The 17666-nt window shown below is 46.1% G+C and overlaps 3 protein-coding genes across 5 annotated transcripts; 1 reads left to right on the top strand and 2 right to left on the bottom strand.

Annotated features, from left to right (window-relative positions):
• On the bottom strand, positions 10532-14612 carry LOC102170907 (cytochrome b5 domain-containing protein 1). 2 transcript variants are annotated; one of them, XM_005693535.3, is made up of 4 exons: positions 14394-14612; positions 14227-14303; positions 13890-14108; positions 10532-13345 (listed from the first exon to the last, which is right to left on the bottom strand). In XM_005693535.3, the coding sequence occupies exons 1-4, from the start codon at positions 14551-14553 to the stop codon at positions 13115-13117; spliced, it is 687 nt and encodes a 228-aa protein (XP_005693592.2). In that variant the 5' UTR covers positions 14554-14612; the 3' UTR covers positions 10532-13114. The 2 variants fall into 2 exon arrangements, with proteins under 2 accessions (XP_005693592.2, XP_013827657.2); XM_013972203.2 differs by having other exon boundaries at positions 14227-14582.
• Positions 14454-15995, top strand: NAA38 (N(alpha)-acetyltransferase 38, NatC auxiliary subunit). 2 transcript variants are annotated; one of them, XM_005693534.2, is made up of 3 exons: positions 14454-15270; positions 15455-15641; positions 15832-15995. In XM_005693534.2, exons 1-3 carry the CDS (start codon positions 15190-15192, stop codon positions 15942-15944), a joined length of 381 nt encoding a protein of 126 aa, XP_005693591.1. In that variant the 5' UTR covers positions 14454-15189; the 3' UTR covers positions 15945-15995. The 2 variants fall into 2 exon arrangements, with proteins under 2 accessions (XP_005693591.1, XP_005693590.1); XM_005693533.3 differs by having other exon boundaries at positions 14454-15641.
• Positions 16597-17611, bottom strand: TMEM88 (transmembrane protein 88). The gene is made up of 2 exons (XM_013972202.2): positions 17362-17611; positions 16597-17250 (listed from the first exon to the last, which is right to left on the bottom strand). The coding sequence occupies exons 1-2, from the start codon at positions 17569-17571 to the stop codon at positions 16981-16983; spliced, it is 480 nt and encodes a 159-aa protein (XP_013827656.1). The 5' UTR covers positions 17572-17611; the 3' UTR covers positions 16597-16980.

Genomic DNA, 17666 nt, shown 5'->3' with positions numbered 1-17666 from the left:
GAAACTAAAAGCAATACTATATGTTTCAAGAGATACATTTACATGTATATAAATTCCTTTAAAAAATTCTGGACATGTACATACAAAATTGGTCTCAGTGGTTACTTTTAGGAAATAATAGTCAAGATATTTAGCTTTATTGATAATTTTGAATCTTTACAATGAGAACGTATCATTTGTTACTTGTGTAAACAAATTTATGTAGCCTAATGGGAACACACTCCAGTATTCTTGCCTGGAGAATTCTGTGGTAAAGGAGCTTGGTGGGCTACAGTCCATGGGATTGCAGAATTCTACATGACTAAGAGACTAACACTTTCACTTTCAATGATTAACAAATGAAGCCAAATGGGACAGAAAGTAGTGTGATTTCTCTAAAGAAATCATTTCCCACTCATCTCTTTAAAGAGAAAAGTGTGGAAACAAATATAATCAGTGTGTGTAACGTAGTTAGACTTTTGAGAACAACAGTGAGGTTCTAGTTTAAAAACTAACTAAAATATTAAGGGTAGAAAAGAAAGTTATAGAAGAGCAGATATAATATGGTACCATTGATGAAAAGGAGAAAAATGTGAATTTTCATAGAATATTCCTAGAGGAATACACAAGAAACTGTAGTCATTACCCCTGGGAAGGGAAACATTTTCTCATTGTGCATCTTTTAAAGCAACTTGAAAAATTTTAGTGACCAAGGGATTAGTAAGGAGGATAGAAGAGAACCATTTGAGGTCAGACATAAACACACAAAAAAGTTAATTAAGGATATGTGGTAGTAAAAATAAAGTTCAGAGAAAAGAGCTCTTAGGGAGGGAAGGATTTTCAGATGTAGTTGTACTTGAAGTAGGCCCCAAAAGATAACTAAGATTTATATGGCAGAGAGGAGGAACAGCAGTTTTAAGTTGAGTATGAAAGTATTTAGCAAGTAGTATGTGGACCTCATCTATCTAGAGTAGTAAGTTCATGATAGGTTTTTAATTTTAAAAATATATGTATTACTGAGAACTATTTCACAGGTTCAAAAGAGTATGTATCACATATATCAGCCACAGGGAATGTTAAAATGAACACATGTATCCAGTATTAGTTTAATAAATATAGCATTAGTAATGTCTTTATTTTTAAAATATTTGTGTATTTATTTATTTGGCTGTGTCAGGTCTTAGTTGTAGCATGTGGGATCTTTCACTGGGGAATGTGCTCAGTAGTTGAGGCTTACAGGTTTAGTTGCCCCACAGCATGTGCAGTTCTAAGTTCCCTGATCAAACCCAGGTCTCCTGCATTGGAAGGTGGGTTTTTAACCACCAAAGCACCAGGGAAGTCCACGTTAGAAATATCTTCAGAGCCTCATAGCAGTCTTCCTTTCCTACCCTACCCTACCTACCAGGGTCCTGAATTTTATGTTATCATTCACTTGCTTTTTCTCTGTGATTAGTTCCATTCCCAACTGTAACTTTTTTCTTATTAATTTAAGTATAGTTGATTTACAGTGTTTCAGGTATACAGTAAGAACTTTGCTAGCAGTCCAGTAGTTAAGACTCCAAGTTTTCAATGTTGGGGGCTCCAGTTTGATCCTTGGATGGGGAACTAAGATCCCACAAAATATATAAACAAAAAGCCTAATACATTCAGGTGTACAGCAAAGTGATTCAGTTATAAATATATATATATTCTTTTTCAGATTATTTTCCATTATAGGTTATTATTTAAGACATTGAATATAGTTCCCTGTGCTATATACAGTAGGTCCTTGTTGTTAATCTGTTTTATATATAGTACTGTGTATCTGTTAATCCCAAATCCCTAATTTATCCCTTCTCCCACCTGTAACTTCTTAATTTTGAAAAACTTCAAACCAACAGAAAAGTTGGAGTACAATGAATATCCACTTACTTTTCACTAAGATTTACTAATTTTTAACCTTTTGCCACAATGACAGGATTACATGAGCAAATGCTTATGATCTAATGTTAATTGCATAAAACAATATAAAGTCATATATGTAGTATAGTCATGACTATGTAGGAAAATATTGGAAGAAAGTGGTTTAGATATCAATACTCATTTCTGGTGAGTGATAGGAATAAGTGATTTTTGTTTTATATCTTTATGTTCATCTACCTGGAATTTTCTGTAAACAACACGTATTCTATATGCATTACAGAAAAAAATTTTTTAATTTGTTTTAAAATTTAATTTTAAAAATACATGGAAAGAGAATAGGAGATAGTATCAAACATTCGTTCATAAAGTTTGGTAGTCCTAAAAAGTTAGTTTAAAACACAGTAATATGGAAAATAAACCTGGGTTCAGAGGTTGTACATCACTGACTCAATGGACATGAGTTTGAGCAAACTCTAGGAGATAGTGAAGGACAGGGAAGCCTGGCTGCTGCAATCCTTGGGGTCACAGAGAGTTTGTCATGACTTAAGTGACTGAACAGCAACATAGATCTTGTATCCGAAGGAATCTAATTCTTTCTCTCCAAGGTTGTTTCCAGATTCACCCATCTTTTGTGCAAAGCCCCTATTTCTTTAAGGCTCCAGTAGTCTGACTGTTAGACCCCTCCACTTCTCTCCCTGGCTGTTATCTGCTTTCCTCTTTTATTGAAGACTGACCCCTGGCTCCATCCTGCCCTTGATATCCTATCTAGAGATCTTTCTCGCCATTCCACTTTTCTCTCCCACCTCTAGAAACTAGTAAATTCTTACCCGTTCTGAAAAAAATAGTACTTCTTCTGAAATATTAAATTCAAGCCTCTTACTTTGGCTGCAGCTTTCTATCCTTCCAGCTGTCTCTTCTATTCACTATTCTTGGACCCATGAGACCCTGTAACACCTGAATTCTTCCATTTTGTCCTAATCAGCTCCACCATATCCTCATATACTTCTGGGAGACAGATCATCAGATGAGAACTCCCTTGAAATACTGACACTAAAACTACTATTTAACTGTATTCATATTCGTCCTTTCCTCCTTCCTGTTCTGTCCAAAGCTAACACCTACACTTGGGCTCCCAGCCTTGCCGCCTTCCCAGCTGTAATGATTAACAGTGATCCCCTAACTCTCCTTTGTCTCCCATTCTACTTGCTCCTTGCCAACCGTATTTATTTTCTTTCTCTTAACAATATAGGTTTTTAAAATATTTATTTATTTGGCTGCGCTGGGTCTCAGTTGTGGCATGTGGGATCTAGTTATCTGACCAGGGATTAAACCCAGCCCCCTGCATTGGGCATATGGAGGCTGGGCCACTGGGCCACCACAGAAGTTCCCCCCAACCACATTTAAATGTATTCAAGTCTCAACTAACTTTAAAAGAGACACTCTGGACCCTTTAGCTGCCACCCTACCTCACTACTGTGCCCACTCATAGCCACACTTCCTGAAAGAATTCTCTGCACTCAAATGGTCTACCTTACTTGCCTGCTCATTTTCCAATCCTCTGCCCAGCCGCTCTTTGAAAACTTGCTTTCATAAGATAACCAACAACCCAAATTAAGAGGAAAATTCTGAGTTCTTAACTTGAACACCTGCTTCTTGAAAGAGTTTTTGTGATCTGTGTGAGTCTGGAATCGCACATCTGCTCATCCTTCTATTGCTGCCTTTTACCTAAAACCTTTTCTTTGCTCTTCATTAAGCAACAGGGATACCTTGGAAGAAAAGGAAAGGACTTTCCTGGCAGTCCAGCGGTTGGGACTCTGCACTCCTGGCAGAAAAAAAAAAAAAAGGAAGATTTATCTCCAAACTTTTATGTTTGTCCTCTTCTGCCAGTTTCTGACCTTGCTGTGCCACTTGCAGGATCTTAGTCCCTCAAGGGATCAAACCTGCTCCCTTGGCAGTGAAAGCGCAGAGTTCCAACCACTGGACAGCCAGGGAATTCCCTTCCATTTTCTGTTAGACCTGCTTTGATTGATCACTATGATGGAAACTGAATATAACAATTCTATACAAAATAGCAAAAACTAAACATCTTTTCCCCTTTCACAATGCCTTTTTAACAATTTCTTGATAGCTTCTTATTGACTGGCCAGCGAGGATGCCTCACTTTCCATCCGTTGTTAAGCCCTGGCTGTTTGAGCAGAACCGCCCTGACACCTTTCCTGCAGAGCCCCAAGCTGTCCTCCTGCTCCTTTGCCTGCTCATAGGCCCTTTCACCACCTAGCTCTCTGGATAGGAAGAGTAATTTTAATTTCAGAGTAAATTGGATGTGATTAATAAAATTAATTTTTAAAAAATGCCATGTTCCAAAACTGTACAACTCCTAATAGGTGTTCCATAGCCAAGTAAGGAAGAGTTTGAGCTCTGGGTTCAGGTAGCATCTGAAATTAAATTCTGCCACTTACTAACAGTGACCCTGGGGAAGCAGCTTATCCCACACGTCTCAGCTCCCTATCTGTCAAGCAGGGATGTAAGTGCTTGCTTCACCGGGCTGCAGCGGAGATCAGTGAGTTAACTTACATAAGGCACTGGCTGTAAGGCACTTGGTAATAGGTAGCTAGTGTTCTAAACAATCACATGTACTATTAGCCATTTCTCACTTCAGAGAGATCCACTTAAGATGCTTGTAAGGTGTGAGGTTTCACGACCTGGGTTATGAGCAGCACCTTAAATTGAAGGAGCAAAGGGCTGACTTTAATTATTCCTGTTCCCAACAGTTGGCTCCATTTCCTCACTTTTCCTCTGCTTTATTTAAATAAGCTCAGTTCTGGTGTCATGTGAAACAAACCACATTTTACTATGCTCAGTTCTCCTCAGAGAAGGCAGTGGCACCCCACTCCAGTACTCTAGCCTGGAAAATCCCATGGACAGAGGAGCCTGGTAGGCTGCAGTCCATGGGGTCGCTAAGAGTCAGACACGACTGAGCGACTTCACTTTGACTTTTCACTTTCATGCATTGGAGAAGGAAATGGCAACCCACTCCAGTGTTCTTGCCTGGAGAATCCCAGGGACGGGGGAGCCTGGTGGGCTGCCGTCTATGGGGTCGCACAGAGTCAGACACGACTGAAGCGACTTAGCAGCAGCAGCAGCAGCAGTTCTCCTAATGGAGGCACAAACACTGTTGTTAGGTTGGAAACCAGTTAGTCACAGACATGGTCTACTAATTTTCCAATCATGACAGATGTTACCTGGATGCTAAATAATGTCCAATCTCAGGAAATCCCAAGGAAAGCATTCATCAGTAAATAAGGAATGGATCATATAAGGAAAGGGAAAGAAAACGAAGAATCTTGAGTGTCCTTTTATAAAGGACCTTTTATACTGCTAGGCATTTCCCCATACCTTATCATATTTAATCTTCTCAACAACAGTATAAGGTAACTTCTTTTTAAGTGATTATAACCTGGTTTATGCCTGTTGTCCTTAGTGCATCTCTACTTCTTTTGTTCATGTTTTGTGATTGAAGAAATGGAACCTAAATGAAGGATATTGTGTGTAGTTAAGAAGCCAGAAAGCTCCTTCCTCTACAGCTGGAATTCTGTGAAGACCTCATTGATGCCTCATCCATCTATCATCTTCTCTAAGGCACCACTGTTTCGCTGTTGCTAAATCTGTGGACGCTCAAGTCCTCACCTTACTTGACTGTGTGACGTTTCATACTGTTGAGTGTTCTCTCTTCTCAAATACTCTCTTTGGCTTCACCAGCACCATTTTCCACGGTCTCTTTTAACCACTTCGGCTCATCCTTCTGAGTTTCTTCTCGTCCTCGCCCTTAGATACTGTTTCTCCCAAGCCTTCCATGTAGATCACACTTTATTCTTTAAGTGATTTCATCTTTGACTTTGGTAATAGTTACTGCTGATAATTTAACTCTGTTCAGGATCTCATACCACATACCTGGTAAGATCTGGATATCTGTTATTTCCATGCTCCAGAGTTACTTCAGACAGCTAACTAAAAACGTACCATCTTCCTTCCCCATGAAACTCTCCTTCCAGTCATTTCCCTCATCTGTCATTGGACTCATATCCTTTTGGTCACCCAGGCCAGAAACTTGGGTGTCATCCTTGACTCCTCCCCCTGCCTCAGACCCCTCCCAATAAAATACTGGGTTGTGCAATTCTCTCTTGAGATGATCTTCTCTGACCTCCACGGCCACGAACTTCATGCCAGCCACCTTCCCTCTCTTCCCTGGACTGCTGTAACAGCACTGTCTCCCTGTCTCCACTTTGTTCTTTTTCTCCCCTCCCATCCATTCTCCCTTGACATTGTAGTCAAGTCACCTTTTCAAAAATGCAATTCTGATCATGGCAGTCTCCTTATAAAACCCTTAACTCCAACTTGTATGCTTGAAAGGGTGAATTTTATAGTATGTGAACCATATCTCAAGAAAAACAAAAACAAAAAATCTGGTTTACAGAGTCTCACAGGACCTGTTCTGTCTCAATGCCTCTTCTTGCCCACCCTTTTGAGGCCTCCCGTCTCTTGTCGGTCTCCTCTTGGTTTACCATTCTGCACTTCCTTCTGCCTCTGAGCTCTCCATACAACCTCACCTCTAAACAACGCACTCTCTGCTGTCTATTCTTCCACCCTCTCACCTCTTCACTTGGCTACCTTCTCCTTGTCCTTCCAGTCTCAGCTGGAGATGATGCTTCTCCAAAAAGCCTTCCGTGATCTCCCCAGACTGGGATTAGATACTCCTAAAGCATTTCATACTTAGCCCTTTTGTAGTATTTGTAACATTATATGTGTTCACTTTATGAATGTTGGGTAACTGCTCTGGGTTGAGCATGGGGCTGGGTGCTGGATATTGATCATGTCTCTGTTTCCCTGGAGCTTATACTCTAAAAAGGGAGGAATATGGACATTAAAGAACAAATTACACTAAATACTTTTATTGTAATTATGATGTAATTATGATGTTTTATGGCAACCTGAGAGGGTGTGATGAAAGAGTTGATATAATTGAAGGGACCAGGGAAGACTTCTCTGAAAAAGTGACATTTAAGCAAAGACTTTAAAGGCAGCTGTTGGCCAAGTGATGAGTGGAGGGTGATGTTCATGCAGAGAAACAGCATGTTAGAAGGCTCTGGCAGAAAGGAGCTTGGAGTGTCAGAAACTGATAGAGGAACCTGGGGGAGGTGGGGCAGGGGAGGGATGCAGATTAGCAGATGTAAACTATTATATATGGGATGGACAAAGAACAATGTCCTACTGTATAGTGTAGGGAACTATGTTCAGTATCCTGTAATAAACCATAATGGAAAAAAATGAAAAAGAATACACACACACACATATATAGATATGTATATGGGGCTTCCCAAGTGGCACTAGTGGTAAAGAACCTGCTTGCCAGTGCAGGAGACATAAGAGACGTGGGTTCAGATCCTCAGGAAGATCTCCTGGAGGAGAGTATGGCAACCCACTCCAGTATTCTTGCCTAGAGAATCTCATGGACAGAGGAACCTGGGGGGCTACAGTCTATACGATCTCTGTGTGTATATAACTGAATCACTTGCTGTGTAGTAGAAATTAACACAATGTTGTAAATCAAGTATACTTCAATAAGATAGATGTAAAATTAAGAAAAGAAGAGTCTGGAAGAGCCAGATCATGCAGGGCCTTGAGGATAACAGTAAGGGTGTCTGTCCTATATTTAAAGCCTTTGAAGACTTTAAACAGGGGAACTTTAAAAGCTTCCCCCTAAGGACCTACTGTGTAGCACAGGGAACTCTACTCAATATTCTGTAATGACCTATATGGGGAAAGAATGTAAAGAGTGGATATATGTATATGTGTAACTGATCCACTTGGCTGTACACCTGAAACTGACACACATTTTATTCAGTTCAGTCACTCAGTCGTGTCCGACTCTTTGCGACCCCATGGACTGCAGCATGCAAGGCCTCCCTGTCCATCACGAACTCCCAGAGTTTACTCAAACTCATGCCCATTGAGTCGGTGATGCCATCAACCGTCTCATCCTCTGTTGTCCCCTTCTCCTCCCGCCTTCAATCTTTCCCAGCATCAGGGTCTTTTCAAATGAGTCAGCTCTTCACATATGGTGGCCAGAGTATTGGAGTTTCAGCTTCAACATCAGTCCTTCCAATGAATATTTAGAACTGATTTCCTTTAGGATGGACTGGTTGGATCTCCTTGCAGTCCAAGGGACTCTCAAGAGTCTTCTCCAACACCACAGTTCAAAAGCATCAATTATATGCCAGTAAAAAACAAACACAAACAAAATACTTCCCTTGGCTGCTTTGTACAAGTGGAAGCAAGATGACCGGTTAAGAGGTTCACAAACTTGTATGAATCTCCCACTATCCTGTAAGCTCCTTGAGGGCAGAAGTTACATCTTACTATTTAGTGTATTCACAGAGTCCAGTATTGTGCCTGATATTTTAGCAGATGTTCAGTATTGGGTTAATGGCAGCCCACTCCAGTACTCTTGCCTGGAAAATCCCATGGACGGAGGAGCCTGGTAGGCTGCAGTCCATGGGGTTGCTAAGAGTCGAACACGACTGAGCGACTTCACTTTGACTTTTCACTTTCATGCACTGGAGAAGGAAATGGCAACCCACTCCAGTATTCTTGCCTGGAGAATCCCAGGGATGGGGGAGCCTGGTGGGCTGCCATCTTTGGGGTCGCACAGAGTCGGACACGACTGAAGCGACTTAGCAGCAGCAGCAGAAGTGGATGTTGGAACCAGGATTCCAACTTTGGTTTCAGAAAGACTTAACACCCCACTGCTACCCAAGACTGATTGGATGTCCCTCCTTTTGCCTCCAGGGCATCTGTGGTCAATTGTATTTTCCAAAAATGGTCACAATAATAACTCACATCCAACATGTTTTTATTACAGTGTGACTTTGACACGTCCCACTGAGAAGTGAGGCCTAGTTCCTTCCCCTTGAATTTGAGGTGAGGTTATAAAAAGTGCTTGAGCTTCCTCCTGGTTCTCTTGGGAGACTTGCTCTTGGAACTGAGCTACCAGGCCTTGAGGAAGCCCACCCAAGCTGAGAAGGGGCCCTCATGGAGAAGAGCCCATAGATAGCATCAGCTTTCCAGATGTTTGCAAATGAGCCATTTTCAAAGTGAATTATCCAGCTTCCAGTAATCTACCCAGTTGACACCTTACGGAGTGAAAATGAGCTGTCCCCACTGAACCCTCCCCAAGTTACAGACTCAGCAAAATAAATGATGGTGGTTGTTTGAAGCCACTTAAGTTTGGGGATGGTTTTAAGCAACAGTAGGTGACTGGAACTGCGGCCTGTGTTTGTCATGCAGGAAGGTGATGCCACTCAGCGTGGCCTATTACTATCTTATTTCAAAGACTGTCTTGTATCAGGTTGAAGTAGACCATTGAGGCAGGTGACAGGAATCCTGGGACCACATTGTATTGTCACCTTCGATATTTTACTTTTGGGGTCTTTATGATTGTGCTTATGTGTGTACTATTTCAGGGTCAGGGGCTGGGTCATTTTGAGACTCAGATGGAAATTACAACAATTTTCTCCAAAATAATACACATCCCCATCTCTGCACATGCACATAAACACACATAATATTTAGAAATCATTTCTGCAGGCCCAGGCTAATGGTGATTTGCCATAATTTTGTCCTTTACCATTCATTTATCTTTTCATGTGTGCATGTTGTAGCCCATTGAGTGAGCAAGCTTCCTGCAAAGGATATGTGCATCTAGTGATTGAGGCTTGTGGGAAATATTCACCAGGTGAATTCTTTGAAGCTGCAGTGATCTACTTAGGATAGGAAACTGTTCTTTCAATATACCACCCCCACCCCACCTCCCTCCAAAACGAGAGACCTCCCCCCCACAGAAGGACCTGAAGCCTACATTCATGTTCTTTTTAGAATCTAGGTTTTACGAACAGGCATTATTTACATACTCTTCATGCAAATATCCAGTCTTGGATATCTAGAGAACCAAGGTAGTACCCAGTAGAAAGCTTTATACAAACAAAACAAAACCCACTAAGAATAAAAGAACATACTCTATTATCTGAAAAATTTGTGATCTTTATCCCTTCCATAGTTCTGTGTCTCACCCTGTACACACCCACTCCTGTAATCAGACCCCCTTCATGGCTTATCCCATGAGTTTTATTTCTCAAACTACACTCCTTTTCTGGCATGTGCTTATGAAAAAAATTAAAAGCAGGAACAAACCTAATGCTAACAGAATAGTGGCCATGTTGTTTTCTCTTTTTTTCTGATCCTTTCCTCCCACCTATGCATTTCCACGGGCCACCTTTAATCCTAACCTGTTCAGAAGTTGGAAGTGTTTTTCCTCATCCAGGCCCCTTCTCCCTTCACTCTATAGGTGACTACAGCCACCTGGTGGCCATATAGAGAAAAGACAGGTCGATTGCCCCCCAAAATCTCTGTGATGGGAAGAACTTCTATGGAGTAACTTTTGGTCTTGGATCTATGGCGAGCAAGGAAAGAAACCAGTGGATAGAGATTACAGTTCAGGACCCAGACATCCTATTTCTTGGTCCCATCTTGCCCCCCAGGACACAGCATCCATCCACTAGCTATTACAGGCAGAGGAAATCACTTAACATTTAAGTTCATTCATCAAAATTTATTGCGCAGCAGCTGTGTGCCCAACACTGGGAATACAGCAGTGAACAAGACGGACATGCTATCTGCCCTTGTGAGCTTACAATCTAGCAGCCAGCCAGCCAGTTATGTCCTAATGTTAACATTACTATTGTAATAAGCACTCTGAAATAGGCCTGGTGCTAAGAGAAGATTTAACATAAAGTCTTGACCTACATGGAGAAATCAGACAAGGTCACTGTGAGGAAGAAACACTTAGCAAGGTGGGAAATAGAAGAGTGTTGCAAGCAGGGAGAACAGCCTGTGTGCTGGCTCTGAGGCAGAAAGGCGTATAGTGAACAGAAAGCCAGCCAGTGTGACTGGGAGGTAGGGAATGAAGATGGGATGATGCCAGGTAGAGGCTGATTTATGCAAGGTCTTTGGATTTAGGATTTTATTCCAGAAGCAACTGGAAGCCCCTGAGATATCTGCAGGAGGAAAGTTAGATGTTTAGGTTTGTTTTTCAGAGCTCACTCTGCTCTGTGTGGAGGCTGTTGTTTAGTTATTAAGTCGTGTCTGACTCTTTGCGACCCCATGGACTGCAGCCTGTCAGGCTCCTCTCTCCATGGGATTCTCCAGGCAAGAATACTGGAGTGGGATGCTATTTTCTTCTTCAGAGGATCTTCCCTACCCAGGAGTCGATCTGCGTCTCCTGCACTGGCAGGTGGATTCTTTACCACTGAGCCACCAGGGAGGACAGAAGTGCATATGGGAGGACTGGTTAGGAAGCATTCCAGACCAGAAGTAATGACAGCTTTGAGAAAAGCAGATGGATCCCAGGGATATTCAGGTGATATAATCTGCTTGGAGAGTGACTGTGTGTGAGGACGGGGATGTGTGTCTGGCAAAAGGTACTGAAGTAGTAAATTTGGGCAGAGGGGTAAGTTTGGGCAGATCCATAGGCACAGGCCCTAAGGCCGAGGCTAGAGCAACAGCATAGTTTTGGTTCTCAAATAGTTCGGGATTTAACTGAGCAAACAAGATATACATGAAACAGCTGCAGAGCTGATGAAACGTCAAAATGATTCAGATAATTCATGGATTCTGTCATTACATGGGACTGAATGGAAGCTGTCTCACAGTGAATTCAGACACTGCTGAAGCCAAAGGGGGACACAGACATCCCCACCTCTATCCATGCCGTTCCTAATCAGCCCCTCAGCATGCTCCTGTGCAGCCCACCCACTGACTCCTAGGGGGCCACCTTCCAGGAAGATGCACTAACATCTCCCTGCTTCTTTTTTTGCCTGAAACTGTCAAGAAATTCACCTGTTATTCTCATTTCCCCTTCCCTGCTTAGGTCATAGGGGACTAAATCTGGCCACTGCCCTTCATGGTTGTTCTCTTTTGAGAACTTAGCTTAGTTGACTTAGTTAGCTTCTCTCTTTGCATCACCCCTGTCAAGCCCCTTCTTGCAGAGTCACCATCTGGCAAGGCCAACCCCGTCTTCCTCACCTTCCTGTCAGAGTCACAGGCCCTTCATGAATATACATGCTGATGCTTCCTTTTTGTACCCCATCCAAAGTGGCCTATCCAGTGGCCCTTTCCCACTCTCGTTTTTTGGAGTCAGTGTATACCCACCTCTGTGCCTCAGAAAAGTCAGAGGAAAGGTTTGCTGTGGGTTTAACCATGAAGTAGCTTCAACAGCTGTTATTTAGCTGACACTTAGCCTTCCCTGTGTCCTCTCTGCCACAGAAGAACTCTGCTAACTCCCTTCCAGAGGCAATAACTCCAACAAACAAAACCACACCATGACTGACTACACAATAGGCCTATAGGTTCCCATTATGCAGTAAGCTGGGACATTGACATATTCTCTTCATACTGAAAAGAACACGGACTTTGGAATTGGGAAGACCTGCATTTACATTCTGGTTGCGAACTAGTGTACCTTCTGTGCAATTAAGCTTCTTGCTAAGCTTCAGAAGATTTATCTGTAGAATAGTGGGAATGATATCTGTTTTATGGGTAGTTATATTAAATGAGCATATATAGCATAATATTTGGCCTGAATTACCTGGTGACCATTCACTTCCCCTCTTCCTCTTCAGTTTCAGCTGCCAAATACTATTCAGAAGAAAGACTAACCAGTTTTGTGTGGCCAGTGGCAGACATCTCCTCTTCCTGTCTTTGTAAATCCCATCTTCCTGCAGCCATGCCATTTCCATCATTGCCAGAAAAGTTCTTCCATCCCTGATCCCTATGTAGAACTTTTCTTTCTCTTACTATGGAAAAATTCTGCCTGAGCTCTATTTGACTATCCTCTTCTACATCTCCCTGATCTAAGATATTTTATTTTCTTGTATCATTCCTAAAAATGAATCCACTTCTAGCATTCTCCCTAGCTTTCTCAGAGTAAACGCTAATGAACCTGAGGAACAGGATGTTTACACTTCAGTAGGGCATGAGAACTTCATGCCAGCTCCCAGAGTGGAAAGAAGGTCTAGGTCCAAGCATCACCCCTCCCCATTCCCACCTCTTCTCCTCCAGGGCACAGAAAGTGCTAAACTCCAAATGGGTCTTGAGTCTACAGGAGCATACACATCCCGTCCTATAGTTCTGTGAGGTCATCATTGAAGTACAGCAGTACTGCAGGTGTGTAAAGTGTACTGTCCATATTGAGATAATCAAATTCTTCCTGCTGATCCTGGATCCCATTCTCCTCCAGAGTATAATCCATGTTCAGGTTCTTGCCGTCATATTTCCACGTATAGCTGGCAGCATGTGCATTATAGGGGAGATAGCGGTGTAGTATTTCCCACATCGATTCCAGGGCCCCCACCTGGAGAACACAAAAGCACCCCACCCCAGAGTTCTGGGTGGAACACACACATACACACACACAAAGCAAAGGCCAGAAGCCCAAAAGGCGACAGAGCCCGGGTTAGAGTGCTTCCCTTGGCAGATACAGCAGCTTAAGGCACTCCAGGGTCCCAGAAATAAACTTGAAGCTCCAGCATGCAATGAATGGCCCCCAAGTCCTATCTGCCTTTGTGGCAGCCACTTCAAATAAACAGATGGCCCAAACGTCACTGCCCTGACCTCATCCCCACAGTAAAGCAGACTAATAAGAGTACACTTGCAACTGCTGTACAAAAACACAGCACGAAAGAGCTTCTGAGGACCACCATCACTAAGATGCACAAACTGTCGCCCTGGGCGCAAATTCCCAACCCCCAGGACCCAAGTAACCTTTCTTCGGTTTCCCCTAAAAGGGAAGAAAACAGCTTCCATTGGCTGTGGAGAGGTGCTGGCCTGCAGAGCTGTTTGGAGTTTTGCTGGGGTTCTTAGTTCCCTCTATCCTGCCCTCAGGCACCGGTTCTCACCTCCAGTGTGTGCTCTTGCGACGTGAGCGTGTTAATGATGCGGATATTCCGGGTCTTGGAGGACAGCCGCCCCACCTCATAACGCGACCCTTGCCACCAAGGCTTCCCGAAATCATTGGCCCAGTCCGAACGGGGTAGCTGAGGCGGCACGTGCAGAAAGCGGCCCCGGGGGGTGCGGTATCTCAGGGAACCGGTCAGCGGATCTATGTGCTTGCGAATCTTTAAAGCAGGGGAGGAGGGTGGGAGCAGTCACTATTTCGGGCTCTGGTTGGCCTCTATTTTTCCTCTTCAACCCTCCAGCGCCGCCTCCCCTCAACCCGTTTCCAGAATAACTCACGTCTCTGGTTTTCGGATCAAACCAGTGGCTGATATCCTGGCCCGCCACTTCCACGATGGGTTTCAACAGCAAGTCTCCTGGTAAGGAGCAGCCGCCGTCAGTGCTAGCCATCCAAGAACCAAACACCCCCACACACCCCCGACGCTGGCCCAAAGTGTGGCCCTTACCCTTGTACTCCTGTGCCAACGGGGTTAGGTTGTACACGTTTCCCAGGTAAGACACCCAGAGGTCTTCCGGCTGGTTATGTTGGGCCACCTCGGCCGGCGTGAAATAGCGACGTTGAAAATACTCAAAGTTTGGCCCGGCCACTAGGCCCCGGCTTGGCATAGCTCTTGCTCTATTGCTCACTGACTTTAGTTGCTTCCTCGCTTTTCAGCACGCACTCACTACTGCATCCTCCCTCGTCCGGTAGCTAAGGCGAGCGCGTTTATCCGCTGACATGGAAACCATTATTCCTTTCCGGCCACCGTCCACTGAGATTAAACGCGGTACAGGCAAAGAGGGGCGTGGGCTGCGGGTACTCATGGGAAACGTAGTCCGATTCCGGCGTTCAAGTAATTGTGTCCTCAAGAGGTCCGAGGGAAAGAGAACACTCCGTTTTAATTCATTCAGTGGTCTGGGCTACAGGGACTCTAGGACAGACTATCTCGCGAGGCAGAAAAAAAAAAAAGAAGGGGAGGAGTGTAATTTTGAAATTGTCGCTAAATTCCAGTGAGACCTGTAAGAATCTAGCGAGTTGAAAAATTCTCGCGATATCTTAATACGTCTGGCGTAATTGGCCTCCTTGAGCTGCAGCATTGGTGTAGGAGAAGCTCGCGAGATCTCTGCAGTTGCCGAAGAGACGAAGAACTGGCGAGGTGATCTCGCGAAAGAAAATAGGTCGGGAGCACTCGCGAGATCTCAGACCACTGGACTCAAAAGGTTCTTAGGAAGTTGAAGGGCTTGGAGGAGGCCCGGGAACAAATGGCCGGAGCTGGACCAACGATGCTGCTACGAGAGGAAAATGGCTGTTGCAGCCGGCGTCAAAGCAGCTCCAGCGCCGGGGTTAGCTCGGGTTCTGGGATTGAGGGGCTGTCGGGGAGCAAGATGGGGGAACGGAAGGGGAACTGCAGGTCCCGGCAGCCTCTGGGCTTCGTGTGAGCGCCCCGCAGGCTGTCGGGAACTGTGGTTCCGCAGGCGGGCTGCAGCCGGGCAGCGCGGTCTGAGCGCATGTTCCGCCCCCGCACAGGACTCTGACGGGGAGCGTGAGGAGGACTCGCCGGCTGCGCGCGCTAGGCAGCAGCTGGAGGCGCTGCTCAACAAGACTATGCGCATTCGCATGACAGATGGACGGACCCTGGTCGGTTGCTTCCTTTGCACCGACCGTGACTGCAACGTTATCCTGGGCTCGGCGCAGGAGTTCCTCAAGCCATCGGGTTAGTGCTCAGGGAATGCACACCCACTCCGCCGCATTCCACTCAGGGAATGCGGCGGAGCTTCACGCAAGGCATTTCCCCTAAAGTGCCTGGCCGCACACCCTATTTTCTGGGGCTAGAAGTTGTGGCTCAGAGGGAGCGTGGCCGACCCTGTCCTGCCTCCCTAATGCTCTCTGACTCTTCTTTCCAGATTCCTTTTCTGCCGGGGAACCCCGTGTCTTGGGTCTGGCCATGGTACCTGGACACCACATCGTTTCTATTGAGGTGCAAAGAGAGAGCCTGGGGGGGCCTCCCTATCTCTGAGCCCTGTCGCACATGCCTTTCAGTCCTCATTAAACTTGTAACTGACCGTAACCTGTGTCTGTGTGTAGCCGGGATGCTGGGGCAGGGATTGCACATCTCATTTCTAGAGCAAGCTTATATGAGATCGGGAGCACTCCGCCCTCCTTCCACAACCTGAATGTCCAGAATTGCCAAAGGTTCTCTCACATTCGAGGCCAGGATGGGGGACAGGCTGAACTTAAGATCCACAGGCCCTAGGATGGGCCCCTCCGTCTTCCCTCCCACGCAGCTGCTCCAAAATTGTGGAAGGGAGGGGGGTGTCATCCTGCTCCGGAAAGCCCATTGTTTCCCTCTCCGGCCTGGCAACACCGAGTTCCTCTTAAACTGGGGTCAGAGAAAAGACTTGGGTCCCCAAGGGGAGCAGGGCAGGCGACAGAGGCCGGGCCCCCTTCACTCTATTGGTGAGAAGGTGCCTTTGGGGTCAAGGACAGAGCTCTGGGGTCTGGCCAGGAAGAGCGGGCCAATGCGATAAGGGAAGGCCAGGAGACGAGGATGCTCTGGCCTGCGAACTAGAGCTACCCCCGCCCCCCACCCGTTTGCTGTTTCCTGCTCCGGGGCACGTTTCAGGAATGATAGTGTTTGTGCCGTCCCTCTGTTCACAGGATCCCAGGACTGCGTTCAGTTCATTAATTCTTTATTGATGTGTGATGACTCCTTCCCCTCCAACCTCACCACCCCTCCCTGCGACCCCCAGTCCGTAAATACTAGGAGCAGCACCGGAAAAGGAGAGCACCAGCGCACCAGCGAGGTCTATTCACAGGGGGCTGGGGGGATGCAGGGTCCAGCCCAGATGTTCAGGATTCAGATATGGGTAGTGAGACGAAAGTGGGTTTTCAGGGTGTGGTAAATTTTCACCAGAATTGGGTCCACAGTTGTTCAGTTCCCTAAGGGGATGCTGGACCCGGTTTAGGCACGAGTGAGGGCAGGGTAAGCTTCAAGTCCTTGGGCCGACCTGGAGGGAGGGCAGTCGTCAGGGTTGTTCTTGACTTGAGGGTCCTCAGACCCAGACCTTTCCTGAGGTTGGAGCAACCTGGGGCCCTGGAGAGGACCGGGCTGGCCGCGGCTGCGTGTTGCTCCGGCGCCGGTAGAGGGCTCGGCTGTAAGGCACGAGGCAATCGGCCAGGCGGAGGCGCAGGCAGAGGCGGCGGTAGCTGGCCAGGGCAAGCACGAGCAGCGGCACGAGGAGCAGGAATCCGGTGACCAGCAGGGCTGTGAAGCCCGGGTCCCGCAGGTGCGCGGTGCAAGGGGGTGCCTGGGAGCGAAGAAACTGTGGGAGGAGAAGCAGCATGAGGCCCAAGCCAAACAGCCCGGGCCCGGCGAGGTTGCGGCCCACAGACCCCACCGCCACCCTTCCCCGACAATGCGGGCTCATGCTCACCTGGGAGTGGCAGAGGAAGCCAAAGCCTAGCATGGTGACAGCAGGCAGCAGGATGGTCCCCAGCACCAGCGCCAACAGGAGAAGGTTGAAGGCGGCCACCAGGAGATTCTGGGCCGTGACCAGCACAGCGCAGGCCCAGCAGTCCAGGGGGTCCCGGGGCTCTGGGCCGCCGCCGGGAACCGGTCGCTGCGCCCCGGGGACATCCGCCATGGCCCGCCTGGCTCCCTCCCGCCTGGGCCGCAGCCCTTATAGCCCTCTTTCCTGCCCCTCCCCCGGCCCAGCCTCTCCCCACCCCACCCCCCCTT

The sequence above is a fragment of the Capra hircus genome, chromosome 19 (genome assembly GCF_001704415.2).
Source record: "Capra hircus breed San Clemente chromosome 19, ASM170441v1, whole genome shotgun sequence".
Taxonomy (NCBI): domain Eukaryota; kingdom Metazoa; phylum Chordata; class Mammalia; order Artiodactyla; family Bovidae; genus Capra; species Capra hircus.
This window is presented reverse-complemented; position numbering and strand designations above follow the sequence as displayed.